This window comes from Carassius gibelio, chromosome B10 (genome assembly GCF_023724105.1).
Source record: "Carassius gibelio isolate Cgi1373 ecotype wild population from Czech Republic chromosome B10, carGib1.2-hapl.c, whole genome shotgun sequence".
Lineage (NCBI taxonomy): Eukaryota > Metazoa > Chordata > Actinopteri > Cypriniformes > Cyprinidae > Carassius > Carassius gibelio.
In genome coordinates, this window is record NC_068405.1 from 937216 (window position 1) to 957887 (window position 20672).

The following is a 20672-nucleotide window of genomic DNA, read 5'->3' on the forward strand; positions in this document are numbered from 1 at the left end:
ATTCTTTATTCACCAAGAGCTTGTAACACTCCAAAGAGAAAGGAACATTTTAAATTTAACCCCATTAAATGTTGAATTAATACATTTTTCACCTTCGATGTAAGCAACAGCACCGACAAGTATGCTCTCTTGCCACCTTCTCTGACCTATTGTGGGACTGCATCTACGACCTCCAGTAAATAATTAAAGTTTGATCACTAGATCCCGAGTGTTTTCTTGATCATCCTCCTTCATCCCGTACAGGCTTAGCCTTTGTCAGTATTTGTCAATAACTGTGCCTGTAGCAGATGAAGTTTAAGTTTTTGGTTTTCTTCTCTCAAATCTAAAGTCTACTTTTCCAACGCAGAGATCCTCTCATTGTGGTTGTTGGTGGTATCTATGGAGTTTTCCTACAGATTCATACAGAAAGGTAATAGCATGTATTTTGTATTGATGTAACAGCTTTTGAAAATTACTTAACATTTTGCAGAAAGAGACCTTGTGGAGGTTACAGTCAGGATATGTAATCTTTCCATTTTTTGATGCTGGGCTTTAAGCCAAGTTGCACATTAGTGGAGTTGCAAATGATCTTTCTGGATGCACTGTATCAACAGAAGCATTGGTTAATGGATACGGGGAGAAAAGCTGGGATGCACTGTATCAACAGAAGCATTGGTTAATGGATACGGGGAGAAAAGCTGAGATGGTACAATATTTACATTTTTCTCCTAGTTCGCTAGGAGTGATGTTTCACTTTGAGCAACATTAGAGCAATTTCCTAGAATTTTAAGTCTGTCAGTCAAGCGGCATGTGAATAATCTATTTTATAAACATGAATGAATATCAGAAGACATGTTAAAATTTTCTTAAACGAAAGATCTTGTGTACAGTAGGCTAATCAATCAATCAATCAATCAACCAAATTAATCGGTTTTGCAAATTGTCAATAAAACTGCTATTTCATACTTTGACAACATTGTTTTATTATTTTTATAATCACTTTGTATATATACTGTGTGTGTATATATATATATATATATATATATATATATATATATATATATGTATATATATATATATATATATATATATATATATATATATATATATATATATATATAAAGAGGAAGATATTTTAAAATTTTTATTGTAATTACTTAAATTATATTATCTTTTTCAGCAAATTTCAATAGAAAAAAATGAAAGACTTTCAACAGTCTTTTGATAAAAGAGAATTAAGATGAAAGAATCAAAACTGTGCAGGTGTCACTGAAGCTAGATGTGATACAATTGTGATACAGTCTTTTCGACTAGCTAGCTACAATCCTCACAGACTTTTTTTAAAATATATTTTATTTGGATGGTTCTACGGCAGCAATATAACAAATGTACATGAGAATTTGCCAAGACCTGCACATGACATGCAGACAAAAATATATGTTTATTGTGGCCACAAATTAAGTTCCCTAGTTTTAATTAAATGGCTTTCTGCGGGCTCCCAACCATCCCATATGCACATGCATACCCTGCATATCCAGATGCTACACCCCAGGTTAACCTTTAATCAGTGACAGTTGGTCTTGTCAAAGTTGTACCTGCAGACACGATTACTTGACAAATGAAACTCAAACTTACATCATCCATTCATGGCCTAATGGTTAGAGAGTAGGACTTGTAACCAGAAGTGTGTGGGTTCGAGTCTCAGGTCAGACAGAAATACGATGACTGAGGTGAGAGCCTTGAGCAAAGTACTGAACCTCCAATTGTGATTCGCCACTGCTCTGGTTGTGTGTATTCACTACTGGGTGTGTGCACTTAGATGGGTTAAAGTATCATAATATAATTTATATTCATAATACACAGATTATCAATTGATTCTACTTCTGCCAAAAATATGTTCTTCTTATTAGGTTATGATCAATGCAATGCAATTCAATTTAAGAAAAATTCTGACTTAAAAAAAAAAATCACAGATGGATCTGTGAAAAAAATTTATCTGATTAAATGTAAATTTTTGACTTTAGTTTTACTACTTTAAATATGTTTTACTACTTTAAATATTTACTACTTTTAATATATATGCAGCTTTTGGCTAACTACAGTTTAAAAACATAGCTTCCGGAACACTTTTTTGACTGATACATTTCCAAGGCTTTCCAGATTTTCAATGATTGTAGGAATCCTACTGTGATCTGTGATTTTGTCAACAAGTGCTTGATACTATTTAAGGGTTAAAGTTTTGGGTTATGAACTTGTACTGAAGGCATTTGTGCTATTGCCTCATTTTCTTTTAAAATTCCCATACTCTCCAAATGTCAAATATATTTCCCATCATAATGTTTTTAGACTTTTTATGGACTTCAATAACAATCACATTATAAATTATTGGTATAGGTGCAATCAACTGTGTCAACAAATATTTTTAATGTGGGAGCTCCCACTGACCTTTCTATCTAAAGTGACCCAGAAGCTTAAGTAGAGCTTCCTGTTGAAGTTATAGCAAAATATATATATATACACTACCAATAAAAACAATATTTTAGAAGACAGTTTATGGCATGAGCAAATTGAGGACATTTGTACATTTAAAAACAACCAGGGAACTAAGGATCCACCACAAACGTCTCAGATTTCTCATGTTGACCAAATTATTGCTCTAGAGGAAGCCCTAAAAACACATGGAAAATGGGTTGTGTCAAAGAAATAAAGTCATATATCAGGGATAGACAACTTCAGTCCTGGAGGACCACTGTCCTGCAGAGTTTAATTCCAACCCTAATTAAACACACCTAGACAAGGCAATCAGTGTTTTCGGGACTACTAGATAGATACATGCAGGTGAGTTTTTATAAGGGCTGAAGCTAAACTCTGCAGTATAGTGGCCCTCCAGGAGTTGCCTATCCCTGTCATATATGCTTTGAATAACAGAGTTGAAAAAAAAAATCAATATATTTTTGATTGAACAATCTTTAATACTCCTGCAACAAGTAATTTAAGCAACTATCTGTGAAATATTTAGCAACAGTGCAAACACTGATAATAAAAAGCCCATATCTGACAGGCTTTTTAGATCTTGGCATCAAATAATAATAAAAAAATAATACAAATCAAAACCCATACAAACAAAACCCAATGCGCATAACAAAAAAAATACTTGAATTACATAATGAAAATCAGCATAAAATAATAAAATACTCCAAATATTCTAAAAGAAAACCCATCAGGATAATGAAATACAGGCCCTGTAAACACAACTGATTTTAGAAATCATTAACAATATTCAGAACTACACAAAAAAAAAAAAAAAAAAAAAAAAAAAAAAACTTGCATACTGTAAATTAAAAACACATGGTTCCAACAAGGCCAATCATATGGTTAAATGAAAAATGTTTCAAGACTGCCATGGGTATACTCAACATTAATACCAAACACAAACATCGTCTCTGTGTTCCATATTGTTATCCATTTTTGCATTTCAGATTACAATTGAGCTCAGATCGTATAGAAACACTAACATTGGGTCAAAATCACAACTCAATGATGACATGCAACAATACTGAAACATTCCTATTATAAATCTTCACATCCGTCTACAGTGCTGTAAGCATATTATGCTGACAACTGGGACATTTTAGTTTTTTTGCATCTCATACTTGTTTGCAGTGCAGACACAGTGTTACTGTTTTATCTTTCTGCCAGTTAAGAGTATAAAATAAAACAAATGAAAAAATTAAATAATCCTCTTCGATGTATACTATGAGCCAAAAATAAACTATGGTGATAAATGAATTAAATGATGAAACCAAAGTGTTGATATGGATGCCCCCCCCCACCCCAGTTTGGCTAGTTTATGGACTTACACTTACCCACACCCATCCAATCAGAGTACCATAGAGCCAGGTATTGAGATAGAGTTTTCTTCCTGACTCTGTTAACAGCATTGGCAAAGTGAGGCCACCCAAAATCAGCAGAGAAGGCAATGTCTTTGTAAGACTAAGTTGTGACTTTTGGCATTCTCCAGGGAACCTGCACTTTTTCTCAGGATCTTCAGGATCATAGAAAGTAGTTAGAAGCCTAAAGAGAAAGAATAACATATTTTCAAAACGTTTTAAACTTGCAACTAAACCACCATTTTAAAATAATCCAGTATTTCCAGTACACAATAATTTGTTAATCAACAGTGATTTATCATAAAGAATGGCAACACCACTATTCTTGTCACATTGTTATTTATACAGTACATATTGGGAAATAACCCAACATTCTCATTAAATGTTTATGTGGCTTGTCTCTAGTTTAACCACTTTAAAGTGTAACAAATTAGTTCAAAGTGAGATGTACATAATTAATCATAACGAGTTATTATTAACTACATTCATCTTCAGGAATTACTTGTAGCATTTTAGTATTAATAGTACAATAAAATTATTTGTTCATCCGCAGGGCAGACAGTGTTAACTGTTTATTGACTAAGTAAGATAATTTCTATGGCCACGAAAAATTATTTTACTACTAACACATTGCTCCCAGAGCATGTAGCGAAACTGGAATGTTAAAGTGACCTCGTCCTGTGAGCAGCAAACAAAGACAACCAAGTGTGAATACATATGGATGTTTATTAAACTATACTACAGGGGAACATGAAACATCTGTACACAAATATACACAAAACACAAAAATACGAACACGAAACACAAAAATATGCTACAAATAATATGATGCATTTTAGGCTCACATAGTAGAGATATTTAGCTATGGCCAGGGCTTAATTTGTCTCCGGAATCCGATCCGACACCTCATTTGGCGGACCCCCCTCCTCCTTTTTACGCCACTCGGGCCGGCCTTGGGAAAATTTTCACATCACTGTTTTAGGCTTCTCCTTATTTTTAAATAAATAGTATGGAGATATTTGAATTATTTACTAATAAACTAGTGTTTTCTGATTCTGTGTAACAAGGATGAATTGCTGATCCTGACTCACCTTCTCCATAGACCCGCCTTTAAAGAGAAGTTCATCTTTATGCAGCTTTTGATTTTGATTTGTTTTTCATTATGTAGTAATTTAAAGCTTTCTATAGATATATTTATCATGTCTGTGAGGCATGTTTTCGCTGAGGGTCGGTTCATTTTTGTTCTCCTGTTAAAGATGACACGCCAGGAAGCACATCATGTTGTTTTTCCCCATTATACAAAAGCACAACATTTGTTGATATTGTGACTGCACACAAATAAAAACAGATCACAGCCACGAATTAACCTTAACCTTAATAAAAAAGAAACAAAATATAATCTCTTGAAAATAAATATAAAACTGGACTATTTTAATGCTAGTATAAACTGTTTAAGGAGAAGGAGGAAAAAAAGATGGCCTCGGGCCGGTAATTCTGATGTCGGACACGGGCAGGGTTAAAGGGCCTAAATTTAAGACATGTGCAGGACTCTGTAGCAGAGAATAACAGTTGCCATACCCTAACCCTATCAGATTTGCCGTGAAAAAACTATCCAGACTTCAAATATCTATTATAATCCGTTATAATTATTTTAAATTAGAGGGTTTTGCAAATATTTAACCAAAGATAATTTTTAAAAAGAGCTTGCCAATAAGATCTACGTAACACTGATCCTCAAGCTCTCAGAGAAACCTCGTCACTCACCACGCCTCCACTCAGATTGACGCGCCGCGCACAAGCTGCAGGAGACAGATCTCCACTTAAAGGGTAGACAAATAACTGTTTGTGTTGTATTTGGTTGCTTAAACTCAAACTACGAAAAATAACTCTTACATAATACTCGCGAGGCGGCTTTATATGCACAATTTTTGTGCAGCACAAATATGATGTGACTGTGAGGGCACATAATACAGCCTTTGGAGCCCACGAGTAAAATACTTAAAGTAGTGCAAATTATATATTTTTTGTGACAATGCAACAATGACCTGATTAGTCAAGTGACAGTTCTGTCGACTGTCCCGAAATGCGAGAGACAGTCTTGTATCGCAGCATGTAGCAGGTCACTGTAGTGAATAGTGTAGTGAAGATACACTGATGAGAAGCTGGTTTAGAAATGACTGATTTAATTTTATAGTGTGAGTGGATTTATTGGAGTGGAGCAATCTAGGAAATTAATGAGTGGAAAGCCACATGTCTCATGAGTTTCTATTTCAAATCTGAATAAGATATCATGAAAAATGAGAGTCCTGTAAATATTTTTCTGAGACTATGTCTAGACCCCCCACACCCCAAATATAAGAAAATATATTTCCCAATAGTATTGAAGGCTTCTACAAACTATTTAGTCAGTAAAAATACCACTGCATAGTTTTTTTTAAAGTAGTTATAAAACACTAGACAGAAACTTAGACTTCATATTAGTGATCATATTAGTGATTAGTGAGCACTAGAAAAATACAATAAGAATAATTTGAGTAAGAAAAATAAGAATAATAAGAAAAATAAAAAGAGATTTAACTTTGTTTGCCAATTACAGAACATCCCGAGATTGCTAGAAATGCAGTATTTACAATGAATTACGATGCAAATAAGTGCTGATGGCCACTTAAACGGATGGTAATAACACAGATATGCCATAAAGTAAATAATCCACTCTCTCTATTCATATAGATGCGTTCACTTTGATAGCCATGATCATACAGTAATAGCGAGCTGATTTGGGCTGATTTGCACTCAAACAGATGGTAATCATGCAGATACATTCACATTCATGATAGGTAAAAATTGATAGCCTGAATGCACTGTAAGTCGCTTTGGATAAAAGCGTCTGCAAAATGCATACATTTATTTAAATTTATTTATTTATTTATTCAACATAAAACACACTCTCACAAATATAAAAACTGTTGAAAAATAAAAGAAACAAAGAAAAAAACAATCGCTATAAGTTCCGCCTCCATCAGCTGACAGGTGCGTCAGAGCGGGTTACGGGGGAGCGCCAAAATTCAAATAAACTATCTTTCGCCTATCTTTCATTCATTCTTTTTTCCAGTGGATTGTCTCATTCTGTTTGTGACACTGTACTCTGCAAAACCATGCCGTTTCTTTTTCTACCAAGACGCAGTTTCCGACCATGAGTTATTCCATAACAGATGCAAACAGTTCTGTCGCTGAAAAACTGAAATGTAAACAAAGGAATTATGATCCATATTAAAACGTTATTGCTTCGTTGGACTAAACGTGCTTCATGAGATGTCATTCAGTGGACCCTTACCTTTCTAACTAAACCGGGATTTACAGTTGTGGATGTGTTTATGACTCGTTATTACGACAGATCTGGTATGTACAGTGTTTCTAATGTCAGGGCTCCAGACTGCGACCAAATGGTCACATTTTGTGACCAAAATTTGAGTGTGCAACTGAATTTTACATCCAGTCGCACATGTGTGACCAGTACATTTGCCTCCTCCACCCTCCGTATTTTTTTTATACATTAAACGTGGAAGGGGCACGTCAATGATCAATGAAATGAGCAATGAAATAATCAATGAGACGCGAGCGCACACGCACGCAAACACACACACTCGCACACATACTCATGAGATGCGAGCACACACTCCCGTCTCATTGAGTGATGCCTGTCTGTGAGGCGCCCAATGCGTGTGAGAAGAATATTGAAGGGCCACTGTAAGTGGCTAAAATGTGTGGAGGGGGAGGAGCTTAGAGATAATCGAGTGAGCGTAAACATCTGTGGGAAGGAAACTGAAACAAATATCATCACAACCTGATATGTGCGTGGTGTGCATCTTGGCTATGAGCAAGCGAACTATTGATTCGTTCTTCTGACCTGCGGCTAGTGTACCAGTGCCAGAATCTACAGTGTCACTGTCGGATGATGATGCAGAGTCAGAGGTTGGTGTGGCGAAAAAGCACGCACTCACCATTTTCAAGAAGACTGGCTGAAAGAATTCAGCTGGCTGAGATACTATAAGTACTCGAACTATATGAATTGCGAATACTGCAGCAGCTATCCCAGAACTGCGGGGAACACAAAGTTTGCCAAAAGTACAGGCACTTCGCAGTTTAAACACAATACACTGATTAAACACAATCTCAGCCTAAAACATTGAGTATGCCTTGACATGATTATAAATCAAATCAATGCCACTGCTGGTTGCTTTTAGAAGACAAATGACTGTCAATCAGAGCGCAGATGAGGCAGAGATGTTGAAATTTAACACGGCCTACTTCGTTGCTAAAGAGGAACTACCCTTCACCAAAAACAAAAGCAGTTCGACCTTCAAAGGAAGAATGGTTTAAAACTTAATGAAACTGAATCAACAGGTGCCACTGTCACAATGGCACAGGACCCAGCTAGAACAAGAAATGCCCCGAATCAGAGGAGCAACAATCTCTCTGGTGCACCCGGAAAACCAACACAAGCTGGCATTCACATTTGGGATCCAACAGTTCACCTTCAACAGGTGTCTGTTCGACTACGCCAACTCACCAGCTGAATTCAACATCTGTTTGAACAAAGCCTGTACAAACTCTAACTATGCTAGACTCAGTTTTGTGTGCCATCTTCCAAATAGGAAACAGGATAGTTTCAAAACTGCAAACAACAGGCCAGTCAAACTCCAACACCTGTTCCAGCAATGTGACAACATCACAAAAACACACAATGTGACTTTGTTCTGGAAGAAGGTAAAAGGACCCTCGAAGCTACCAGGTCTAGACAAGGACCTAAAAGATCAAACTGACACCCTCGCCAAAACTGGCGCACTAAACAACAGGCTGTGGTCACTCCCAACACACCCACCCAATTTCAAAGTGACTGTTACACAATTGGAGTTTGGACACCATCACCGCTCCAAACAGTTCCCGGGAGCTTTGCTCAGAGCCGCGGCTGCTGCCAGAACTCTGTTTAACATTGGTATGTCCAGTGTCAATGCAGCGAACCAGACCGTGAACTCCATGAAACCGCTGTTTATTTTCTTCCATAATGACTTTGCCCAGACTCAGCTGGTTACAGCATTAACGACAGACCTGCTGTGGGAGGATAGCTCCTCCAATGACAGCCTAACCACGGGCAGAACCCCACCGTACATGATACCCTTAAGCCTTGTGCTAACTGTGCTGGCTTACGCCATCACCACGCCAGCTGACCTGCTACAAATATACCTGTTCTACTCTCTGGATAGCGCCATCTTATTGCACGTCAATTCCAAACAAAGGGAAGTGGATGTGCTCCTGAACCAACCCATAAGCGAGTCAAGCCAAGTCTACAAACTTAAAGACACTGTCAATGTCAGGTTGTGGAAAAGCAACACCCACACCAAGACACACATTCCAGATGTGGTGGCTTACCACGACAGCGATACACAGCTGGACCTGGCCCCAAACCTGCACATGTGTACCTGGCCCCAAACCTGCACATGTGTACACCACAAGTTGACGTCGATGATAGAAAAACAAACATAGAAAGACATTTCATAACCTCATAACTTTCATAATCTGATAATTCAACCCGTTACAATTACACTGACATACTGACATGACAGTCTCATGCACGCACGTACGGTTTTCCGTCAGCGCTACCCACGATTATACTTCACTTATATCCACTTATTGTAGTAGTAGCTATTATAGGCCTCTAAGTGAATGTATTAATCATAGCCTAGTTGGCCAACTAATAATTATAAAATGATGATTCATGCAGCGGCGAGCATTTCTGTGTCTGCACCTGTTGCTGCTGGCCACACAGCAAAGAAGAGAGCGCTGGCCGAGTTTGAAAACATTGTGGAACAGGACGAGGATGACAGCGATACATGCGCCTCAATCACAACATGGAAGGTGATGGACGAGATGTGCTGCTATGGTGGAAACAGGACGAGACCCTGCTACCGCGACTGTCAAGACTGGCTCGCTGTTTAGTGTCCCGCCAGCAGCAACAGCAGCAAACGTGTCATCAGTGCAGCAGGAAGAGAGGAGGACAGGGTTAAAACCTTCCACACTGGATGCTATTCTTTTTCTCCACAATGCTCTGTAAGAGACTGTTCTAACTTTTTGTTTGACTGGACTTTATTTTCGTTTAACTGTTGGAAACTAATGGAAAAAAATGTTATGTGGTGGATTTTTGAGGTAAGACCACCTGCAAGTTTGTTTTTAATTAATTTAATTTAATTTGTTTAGATTGAAGGCTATTTCTCATTTCGTTTGCGAGCCTGCGTCAGTATTTCAATTTTTTTAAATTTACTCACTGTGATTTGATAAATAAACATTTATTAAATTAACTGTCTGTGTGATATGCTTGAAGTGTTTTATATATATATGGATTTTATTGTAGCCAAGTAAAGTATTAGCGTTGATTTGAAAGGCTTACTTGATTAAATGTGTTTTAACCTACAGCCGAGCCGGCTGATTAACGTTAATCGTCATTTAAAAAAAAAACTCCAAACATTTTTCTAAATTAACTTGATAAAGAAATGAAAAGAAACATAACACAAAAGTGAACTATTTTAATTGCTGCAAATAGGGCAGGCTTCCGCTGTGTAATAAAATAAAATAAATAAATAAAAACACGGCTCGTGTCCGACTCGGGCTGATAATTCTGATGAGCTGTCGGACACGGGTCGGGCTAGGGCCTGAGCTTTTCGGGCCAGGGCCGGGCTCGGGCCTAGATTTGAGGTCTCTAGATTAAAAATCTTTCTGAATATTTAAATGAATGTTATCTGGTCAATACGCTACATTTACATTATATTACATTTATTAATTTAGCACACACTTTTATCCAAAGCGACTTACAAATGAGGACAGTGGAAGCAATCAAAAACTACAAAAAGAGCAATAATATATAAGCGCTAACAAGTCTCAGTTAGGTTAACACATTACATGTAGCATTGGCTTTTAAATAATATAATAAATAAAAAGAAAACAGATAGAATAGAAAAAGAATAGAGCAAGCTAGTGTTAGAGTATACACACACACACACAATTGCATAATAAATTAAAAGAAAATAGAATACAAAAAGATTAGAAAGGTAGTTAGATTGTTTTAAAGAATAGAATTAGAATAGTGAGTGTTAAAGTTAGAGGGTCAAATAAAGATGGAAGAGATGGGTTTTAAGCCGATACTTGAAGATGGCAAAGTGACTTTGTGCTTCTTTGGGATGGCACAATCAAGGGACGTTCACTTGCAGATCGCAAGCTTCTAGAGGGCACATAAGTCTGAAGTAACAAATTGAGGTAAATGGGTGCAGAGCCAGTGGTAGTTTTGTAGGCAAACATCAACACCTTGAATTGTATGCGAGCAGCTATTGGTAGCCAGGGCAAACAGTGGTGTGACTTGTATTCTTTTTGGCTCATTAAAAATGAATCTTGCTGCTGTATTCTGGATTAAATGTAAAGTTTTAATAGAACTGGCCGGAAGACCTGCCAACAGGGCATTGAAATAGTCGAGCCTGGACAGAACAAGAGCTTGAACAAGGAGTTGTGCAGCATGTTCCGAAAGAAAGGGCTTGATTTTCTTGATGTTGAATAAAGCAAATCTGCAGGATCGGACAGTTTTAGCAATGTGGTCTGAGAAAGACAGCTGATCATCAATCATAACTCCAATGCTTCTAGCCTTTTTTTTTGAAGGAGTTATGGTTGATGTGCCTAACTTGATGGTGAAATTGTGATGAAACGATGGGTTTGCTGGAATCACAAGCAGTTCTGTCTTGATAAGGTTGAGTTGAAGGTGATGGTCCATCATCCAAAAAGAAATGTCTGTTAGACAAGCTGAGATGCGAATAGCTACCGTTGGATCATCAGGATGGAATGAGAGGTAGAGTTGAGTTTCATCAGCATAGCAGTGGTATGAAAAGCCATGTTTCTGAATGACAGAACCTAATGGTGCCATGTAGACAGAGCAGAGAAGTGGTCCAAGAACTGAGCCCTGACGCACCCCAGTAGTTAGATGTTGTGACTTGGACACCTCACCTCTCCATGATACCTATCTGATAGGTAAGACTCAAATCATTGGAGTGTAGGTCCTGAGATGTCCTTTGCCAGTAGGGTTGATAGGAGAATCTGGTGTTTAACCGTGTCAAAAGCAGTGGACAAATCAAGCAGGATAAGTACTGAAGATTTGGATTCCGCTCTTGACAGTCTTAGAACTTGAACAACTGAGAGCAAGGCAGTCTCAGTTGAATGTCCACTTCTGAAGCCAGATTGGTTGCTGTCAAGGAGGTTGTTGAGTGTGAGAAATGTAGAGACTTAGTTGAACACAGCTCGTTCAAGTGTTTTTGCAATGAAAGGAAGAAGGGAAACTGGTCTATAGTTCTCTAAAAGAGATGGGTTGAGGGTGGGTTTCTTAAGTAGTGAAGTTATACGAGCCCGTCTAAATGATGAGGGAAAAACACCAGTGTGGAGGGATGTGTTGATGATGTGAGTGACTGCAGGTACAACTGCAAAACAAATGGCATGAAGGAGATGAGATGAAATAGGATCAAGCAGGCAAGTAGTAGGGTTATTATAAAGCAGTGATCCTCAAATCTGGCTCGCGAGATCCACTTTCCTGCGAAGTTTAGCTCTAACCCTAATCAAACACCCATGAGTTTGCTAATCAATGTCTTCAGTATCATTAGAAAATCACAGGCAGGTGTGTTTAATTAGAGTCTGAGCTAAACTCTGCAGGAAACTGGATTTCGCGAGCCAGATTTGAGGATCACTGTTATAAAGGATGAGTTTGGAGACTTCTGCCTCAGAGAGTGAAGAGAAGGATGTAAATGAGTGTATGTTTGCTGGTGATACAAAGTATATACAAAGTATATGTAGCTTTTAGATGTAACTCTTGCAAACAGTATCAAAACACTTTTTTTTTTTTTTTGACCAATGAACTTCTAGGAGCTTTCCAAGATTTTCATGATCATGGGAACCCTGTCCATCAGCAAATTTGTAAACATGACATAACCAAAATAAAATGCCTTGTTACACATTACATGTAATTACTATAGTAATAACAATAAATTAAGCCTTACCTAAGTTGCAAAGACTAAAGTCTCAAACCCAAAGATATATTCTTTATAGAAGTTAAGACTCGTCCACGGCCTCCTATAATGCCTTGGTTAAACACATCCCCACATGTCTACATCACTGTGTGGGAAGATTTGCATATCACCGCCAAAATGTTCATGTAAAGAAGGAAGGCGTATCTCTGATTATCGCAGCTGCTGCCACTGCCATGTCATGGAAACACTGCGCGTTTTGTTGCGAAAATTTAAATACTTTTTTTGGCCTTCCAAAAGAGAACACAACTATAAATCAGTGGTTAAGCTGTAGTTAAGTTGTATTTACAACACTGTTCCAGAAAAGTTCAAACCAAATATTAAGATCTGTGCAGCTCATTTTATATTGGACTGTTTCCTGAAACACAGAGAGCAGCCTACAATGCCAGCTGTTCTGACTCATAGTCTGTAAGTATTATTTAATATTTAAAGAATTAGCCAATGACATTGCAAACATGAGTTTTGAGCACTGTAGAGTAGTGCTTGCTGTTTGTCGTTTGCTGTTTGTCGTTTCTCCAATCACAATACACATGGTTTGATATTTGATAATACCTAGAATATCAAAATCAACTGCGGGCGGCAGATCCTTTTCCTATTTGGCGCCTAAACTCTGGAATAACCTACCTAACATTGTTCGGGAGGCAGACACACTCTTGCAGTTTAAATCTAGATTAAAGACCCATCTCTTTAACCTGGCATACACATAACATACTAATATGCTTTTAATATCCAAATCCGTTAAAGGATTATTAGGCTGCATTAATTAGGTAAACTGGAACCGGAACACTTCACATAACACCGTACTTTCTACATCATTAGAAGAATGGCATCTACGCTAATATTTGTCTGTTTCTCTCTTGTTCCGAGGTCACCGTGGCCACCAGATCCAGTCTGTGTCCAGATCAGAGGGTCACTGCAGTCACCCGGATCCAGTACGTATCCAGACCAGATGGTGGATCAGCACCTAGAAAGGACCTCTACTGCCCTGAAAGACAGCGGAGACCAGGACAACTAGAGCCCCAGATACAGATCCCCTGTAAAGACCTTGTCTCAGAGGAGCACCAGGACAAGACCACAGGAAACAGATGATTCTTCTGCAAAATCTGACTTTGCTGCAGCCTGGAATTGAACTACTGGTTTCGTCTGGTCAGAGGAGAACTGGCCCCCCAACTGAGCCTGGTTTCTCCCAAGGTTTTTTTCTCCATTCTGTCACCGATGGAGTTTCGGTTCCTTGCCGCTGTCGCCTCTGGCTTGCTTAGTTGGGGTCACTTCATCTACAGCGATATCGTTGACTTGATTGCAAATTAAAACAGACACTATTTCAACTGAACAGAGATGACATCAATGAATTCAATGATGAACTGCCTTTAACTATCATTTTGCATTATTGAGACACTGTTTTCCAAATGAATGTTGTTCAGTGCTTTGGCGCAATGTATTTTGTTTAAAGCACTATATAAATAAAGGTGATTGATTGATGGTTTTATGTTATACGGCAGTAAAAGACATTATAATCAGTAATTTCCCCACTGGATGCAATAAATGCCTTGGGTTTGATTTATTTTGTCTCGTCGCACAAGGACACAGCCATCACAATATTGTAAGGCGGTGTAACATTTCCGTCACACGCTTGAAGCATCTGGCCAATCACAACACATAGAATAGCTGGCCAATCAGAGCATACCTCGCTTTTCAGAACGTTGAGCTTTATAAAAATTTACGTATTTTAGAGAGGTGGGCATAGAGGAGAACATTACCAAGTACTTAACAGTACAATTACACTGTAACACGGATGCCATAAAATAAAGTGTAACCACAAGTAGTTAGGGTATATATATGTAATTGTTTGTAGTATATGTAATTAGGATACTCACTTGTCCTTGATTTCAAATCTTTCATGCAGCCATCTGCGGAAGAACACTGGCTCTGCAGGAATTTCCCTCATGCCCACGCGGTTGAAGTGGATGTGAACTCTGGGGCATTCCTGGCACAGGAACTCTATTAAACAGAGAATTCAAGATAGAATAAGGATAAGGCATTTCAGACAACCATCTGACAGAAAACAATCAAACAAAAAACCAAACACAGCAATTAAAAAATGTTTATGAAAGTGAACTAAAATTAAAAAGAGCATTCATATAAATTATTTCATATATAACATAGCGAAATTCGTTCACTTCACTTCAAAGATTTCATTTTTGACAGAAAACTGCAGTGTGTTTTACCATCACAGACATTTCTCACTACAAATCTAGTGGCATGCTGCCTGTCTACAAGAATGTTATAAAATATGAAAATATGAAATGGCTGGCACACATTGTGTTCCAAGTTGCTCAGTGTATGTAAATAAACACTGACTACAATTATTTAATCAAATCACAGCCTTTCGTGACTTGATAAGTGCATTAAGTCACATAGCTATTTATTTTTTAGTTCAACTGAAAGATGATTTAACAAAGCAATGATGTTAAAACACACTGTTATTTTATGTTATTATGAGAAGTTTAAAATTATTTTCAGTTCATTATGAAGCTGTGGCAAGAAAAATTAATGTAGTTTATGGTTTATGTAATAAATAAGGAAAACAAAAATAAACTGTAAAAAGTAATTTTTCTCACTGGGTTTAATCTCTAGCAAATATATGATCACCACCCATTTATAGCGTACCTTTAAGCAAAGCTTTAAAAATGTTAGGTAACACTACCGTCTTCATGCTCACAGTGTCCCAGATACAATTATTTTAATGATTCATAAAAGATGAATCACTCAGGATCATGATTTTTATGTAGTATTACAGCACACAGTAAGTGTACTGTATACATGCTGTAACACCAATGAGCGGATGGTATTCAACCATCTGTTCCATGTTAATGAATCCTGACCCTTTTGACACATTCTACACTCAAAGACCAGAACGTGAGTTCAAGAAAAAACAAGGACTTTCGTTTTACAACCCTCTTACAACATAACTCACCACCCTGGGCGCCACCATGACAGCAACGTCCTGGCGGGGATGAGAGTTATAACACCTTGGAGACTATCCAGAGATGCGATATCGAACTTCAAAAGGGACGACAAACACCCCCCCTTCTCGATCGCACATTCCAGTGAAACAGACGCACACATTCATGAGACGCACACACACTCAAAAACAGGCACAAGCATTTTTGCTGGCCCATGGACCTTCTTTTACTAAAACTACCTCTAAATGTTTTTTAATGTCTCCCTTTTTGTGCTCAAATGTATGTATACGGCATAGTGGAATATATGAATGTTACTGTGTGTTTAATGCAAACTTTATATGCATTTCGTTAAGAATAACTCTGTACCTTTGGATACGGGACTGGTAAAATCATAGTTCTTAGTGTCTGGATAATCGTAAAAACACGACTTTAACGAATCTTGATAGTAAATTACAAAAAGATGCATTGTTTCAGAGGAACGATCTTGCTTAAGGAAAATGTGTAACTTTGACATCGCCATAAATTAGACCAGTGGGCGGAAATCAGCAAACAAAGAAGATTTTTCCCGCCTTAGTTTGTTTACACTTCATTGGCTCATACAAAAAATAGGTGTAAACCTCGATTTGCGTAAAAGCTCAGGGAAACCTGTATTCTGGGCATTCCGCCAGAGAGAAAAGAGGATTCCCAGCTTTGCAACCGGACTTCAAGAAGTTCTCCGTTATTCTTCTTTACTTTTCGTTTCATTCTAGTTTTTCTTTATTGTCTGCTGATATTTGACTTCGTTCAATTGCCTTCACGAGCCAAACGAACTTAAGTCTAGTCATCTTTTGGCAAAGTTTACCTTCGCGTTAACCATCGAGCTCGCGTATCATCTGCTCTGGAAAGAACCACGCTGAGGCCGCACGGACCGGACAATTTGAGCGCAGCTACGCACAAGAGCCAGATCAAAGCAAGTACTTTCTTATATCGCAACTAAAATTGCTGTTTAAGGTTGTCTAGGCTATTCCATGTTTGTGAAATCATTCAATGACTTGGGGTCTCTTGCAAAGTTAACTGTTTGAAATTGCCACGCTGAGATTGCTTTTCACTTTCACTTTCACTTTCTCTCCCTCTCTCTCTCTCTCTCTTTATCTCTCTCTCTCATTTATCTCATTATTATTCTTGTTCATTTACCTTGTTTAAATTGTATTTTCGTTTTGCTATATACTCATATTTACATATTTGCTCATTGAGATCGAAGTCCCTGAATCGTGTGATCTACGCTACGAGCTTTGTTTTATATGAATTAATTTTCAGTAATCTTAGTAGTACAGACACAGAAAATATTGTTTTTTTCTGATCAGAAGATTAATATTTCTTGGAGTTTGTAAGAAGGGTATTTTTATTGGATTTTGATAAGGAAGTCTAGCTTCCAGTTCGCTGGACGAACAGATTGTCTAGAGTAACTTAAATTAATTCTAGTAAAGGTTACCTTTAAATGATTAAATATTCCCTCTTTGGGTAATTTAATATTTGTAAGCAATAAGCACGTTATATTCATAGACTCATGAATATTCACTTCATTTGAGTTAATTATTCCCCAGAAAGTGATTGTTGCTACAATGCCCATTCAAAGTGAAGGTGCACACGACCCCTCAGATTTCTGAGTCAAGTAAATGCAGCTTTCAAATGACAAAAAAAAAAAAAAAAATAATATTTTTTATATATTTGATACAATCATACTCATGATTAGATCGTTCAGTGCACAGCATCAGCTGCTAAATTCAAATCTGCGTTCGCTGGCTGGCGCAGAGCCAGAGACAGACGCGTTCTTACAATGCTTCTTATTAAGCATGTTTGTAATTGTTTTGAATAAAAAGGAATAATAAATAAATTAACATATTTGTATTTTTACAGTCCTCAATTTGTGGTTTAAACACTTCTTTCCGGTCTCATTTAAGGAAAGTAAACATGCTTGCAAACTGAATGTATGGCAATAACAACATACCTGGCATTGTAGGAGCAGGACGTCTCTGGCCATCTTCTGTGAGTGTTCCCTCATATGCAACAGTTACATCATAGACAGCATCCAGGTGTTCCTTCATAGTCTCAATGGCAACATGTGATGCTTTCATTCTTGGTGTTAAAACATGCTTCAGCACAGCAAGTCCTGCAATAGGCAAGACAACATGACTATTGCAAGTAAATTAGTTTGAGAAACTGCAATTTAGTACATTGGGAAAACATTCAGAAATGTTAGCCATCTATAAGTGATTGAAAAATAAATTATAAAATTACAAAATTCTATATATTTTTATGATGCCTTTGGGAAACTCTATAGTCACATACAATAATATAATAATCACTTGTTGTCTCTGCTTACAGTAGGCGTAAATGGATTCACCCAAAAAATAAATAAAATGTCATTAATTTATGTCTTAAACATCTACATTTCTCATTTTCATTCATAGAGATAACAATAAAAAATTTGTTACGGTCAATGTTTGTCCCTCCTCAAACTTAGAAGTATATGTGGACATTGGTCCATATTCAAATTGTTAATGATATTATATTGTGAATTATATACAGAAAGTGAGTAAAGAATGGTACCTTTACAGCAAATATATATATATTAGTGGTGGGCCGTGATCGGACTCTTATCGGGCGATAAAAATAAAAAAAATCGCCGTTAATCTATTCTCAAAGTTGGGTTTGGGAGCTGGGTCTATACTAAGCAAGCTATGATGACTTTCACCTTGATATTTTATATAACTGACTGGCTGAGGCCAGCCTAAAAAGATGCTCAGGACAGTTGACGGGCCACTGCTGCGCATTGTCACGAAAGCTTATCTTTTACACAGGTTTTTACGCCTTACCGCTTGTCGATTTAAACATTAAAGCATCCAAAAACAAGACGCGGAAAAGCTGAGCGGAGTAGCTGGTTACTCGCATGCTGTGATCGGTGCGAGAGAGAGAGCCACGTATCACGGACAGCGACAGTAAACCGAGCTCTCTTCTGCGAAGTTCTCTTCGAAGTCCCTCCTGCACCTGAACGAAACAAATACAAATCGCAGTTTGAACAAACAAAAAGATGTGAAAGAGTCCAATTCAGTACTCGTAGTGTTCTGGTGTTCAGGGCTCATGCAGAGAAAGGTTTCTCAAAACACTTGACCATCAAATTTGCTTATTTTTGCTCTTGTACCGACAAATACATACAAAATATGTCAAAATATCCACCTTGGAAATTTTGCTCGAAAAAACTGTCAGTTATTTCTTAAGTGAAAGTAAACAGTTGAGGAAAACTTAGCGCCTAATTTAGCAACTGGCTGCTGTAATGTTAATCCAAGAAAATGGAAATTAAAACCACTCAATGCTCTTGACTGAATTACTTTGTAGTTTTAACAGTCAAACCAAAAATTATTCAGACACCAGATATAATTTTTGATATATATAGCAAAACTGTAATAATGTAAGAAATGTTGAAGGTGTCTGAATATATGTAGGTTTGATTGTATATTTCATTTTTACATTGAAGACTATCCAGTGCTATTTTACATTTAATTATTTGGTTTCTGTACCTTGACACCTACAAACTTGAAAAAAACTTAAACATTGGTGTGAAACAGGCGTAAGGTTGTTTGCACCTTGTGCAATGTGGAATTAGTTTACAACTTTTTCAGGCACTTTGTGATGCATTTTGGAAACAGGAGATGAGCTCATTTTCTAATGCACCACCTAGCTTGATAAACCCCTTCTCAAAGACTTACTGTTTGTCAATTTTATTTGGGTAACAACACATATTCTGAATGCCTTCGGCAGAATTCGAATGAACCATTTTAATCTAGATTAATCTAGATTAATTTCAAGATCATAGTGAGTAATATATATGCCCACCACTAATATATATATATATATATATATATATATATATATATATATATATATATATATATATATATATATATATATTATATATACACAGTACAGACCAAAAGTTTGGACACACCTTTTCATTCAAAGAGTTTTCTTTATTTTCATGACTATGAAAATTGTAGATTCACACTGAAGGCATCAAAACTATGAATTATGTGGAATTATAAATGGAATTATATAACAAAAAATTGTGAAACAACTGAAAATGTCATATTCTAGGTTCTTCAAAGGAGCCACATTTTGCTTTGAATACTGCTTTGCACACTCTTGGCATTCTCTTGATGAGCTTCAAGAGGTAGTCACCTGAAATGGTCTTCCAACAGTCTTGAAGGAGTTCCCCGAGAGATGCTTAGCACTTGTTGGCCCTTTTGCCTTCTGTCTGCGGTCCAGCTCACCCATCTCGATTGGGTTCAGGTCCGGTGACTGTGGAGGCCAGGTCATCTGGCGCAGCACCCCATCACTCTCTTTCTTGGTCAAATAGCCCTTGCTGCCTTCAGTGTGACTCTACAATTTTCATAGTCATGAAAATAAAGAAAACTCTTTGAATGAGAAGGTGTCTCCAAACTTTTGGTCTGTACTATATATATATATATAGTTTTTTTATTTTTTTGACTAGTGTATTGTACACTATTGGCTACAATCCAACAGAAGGAGAGACAAAATAAGTGCAAACAGAGCCAAACCAGTAGAGTTTGGTAAGCTTTTAAAAACTACAATTAAAAATGTTGTTATGAGCAAAGGCCCAATATACAGGTGCATCTAAACAAATTAGAAGGTCATGTTAAAGTATATACAGTACAGACCAAAAGTATGGACAC

The 20672-nt window shown here is 37.2% G+C and overlaps 1 protein-coding gene across 1 annotated transcript; it reads right to left on the bottom strand.

Annotated features, from left to right (window-relative positions):
- Positions 1–2930: 2930 nt before the first annotated feature.
- On the bottom strand, positions 2931–20339 carry LOC127966805 (1-acyl-sn-glycerol-3-phosphate acyltransferase epsilon-like). The gene is made up of 4 exons (XM_052568080.1): positions 20158–20339; positions 17930–18091; positions 14854–14977; positions 2931–4053 (listed from the first exon to the last, which is right to left on the bottom strand). The coding sequence occupies exons 2-4, from the start codon at positions 18054–18056 to the stop codon at positions 3828–3830; spliced, it is 477 nt and encodes a 158-aa protein (XP_052424040.1). The 5' UTR covers positions 18057–18091; positions 20158–20339; the 3' UTR covers positions 2931–3827.
- Between the last annotated feature and the right edge of the window lie 333 nt (positions 20340–20672).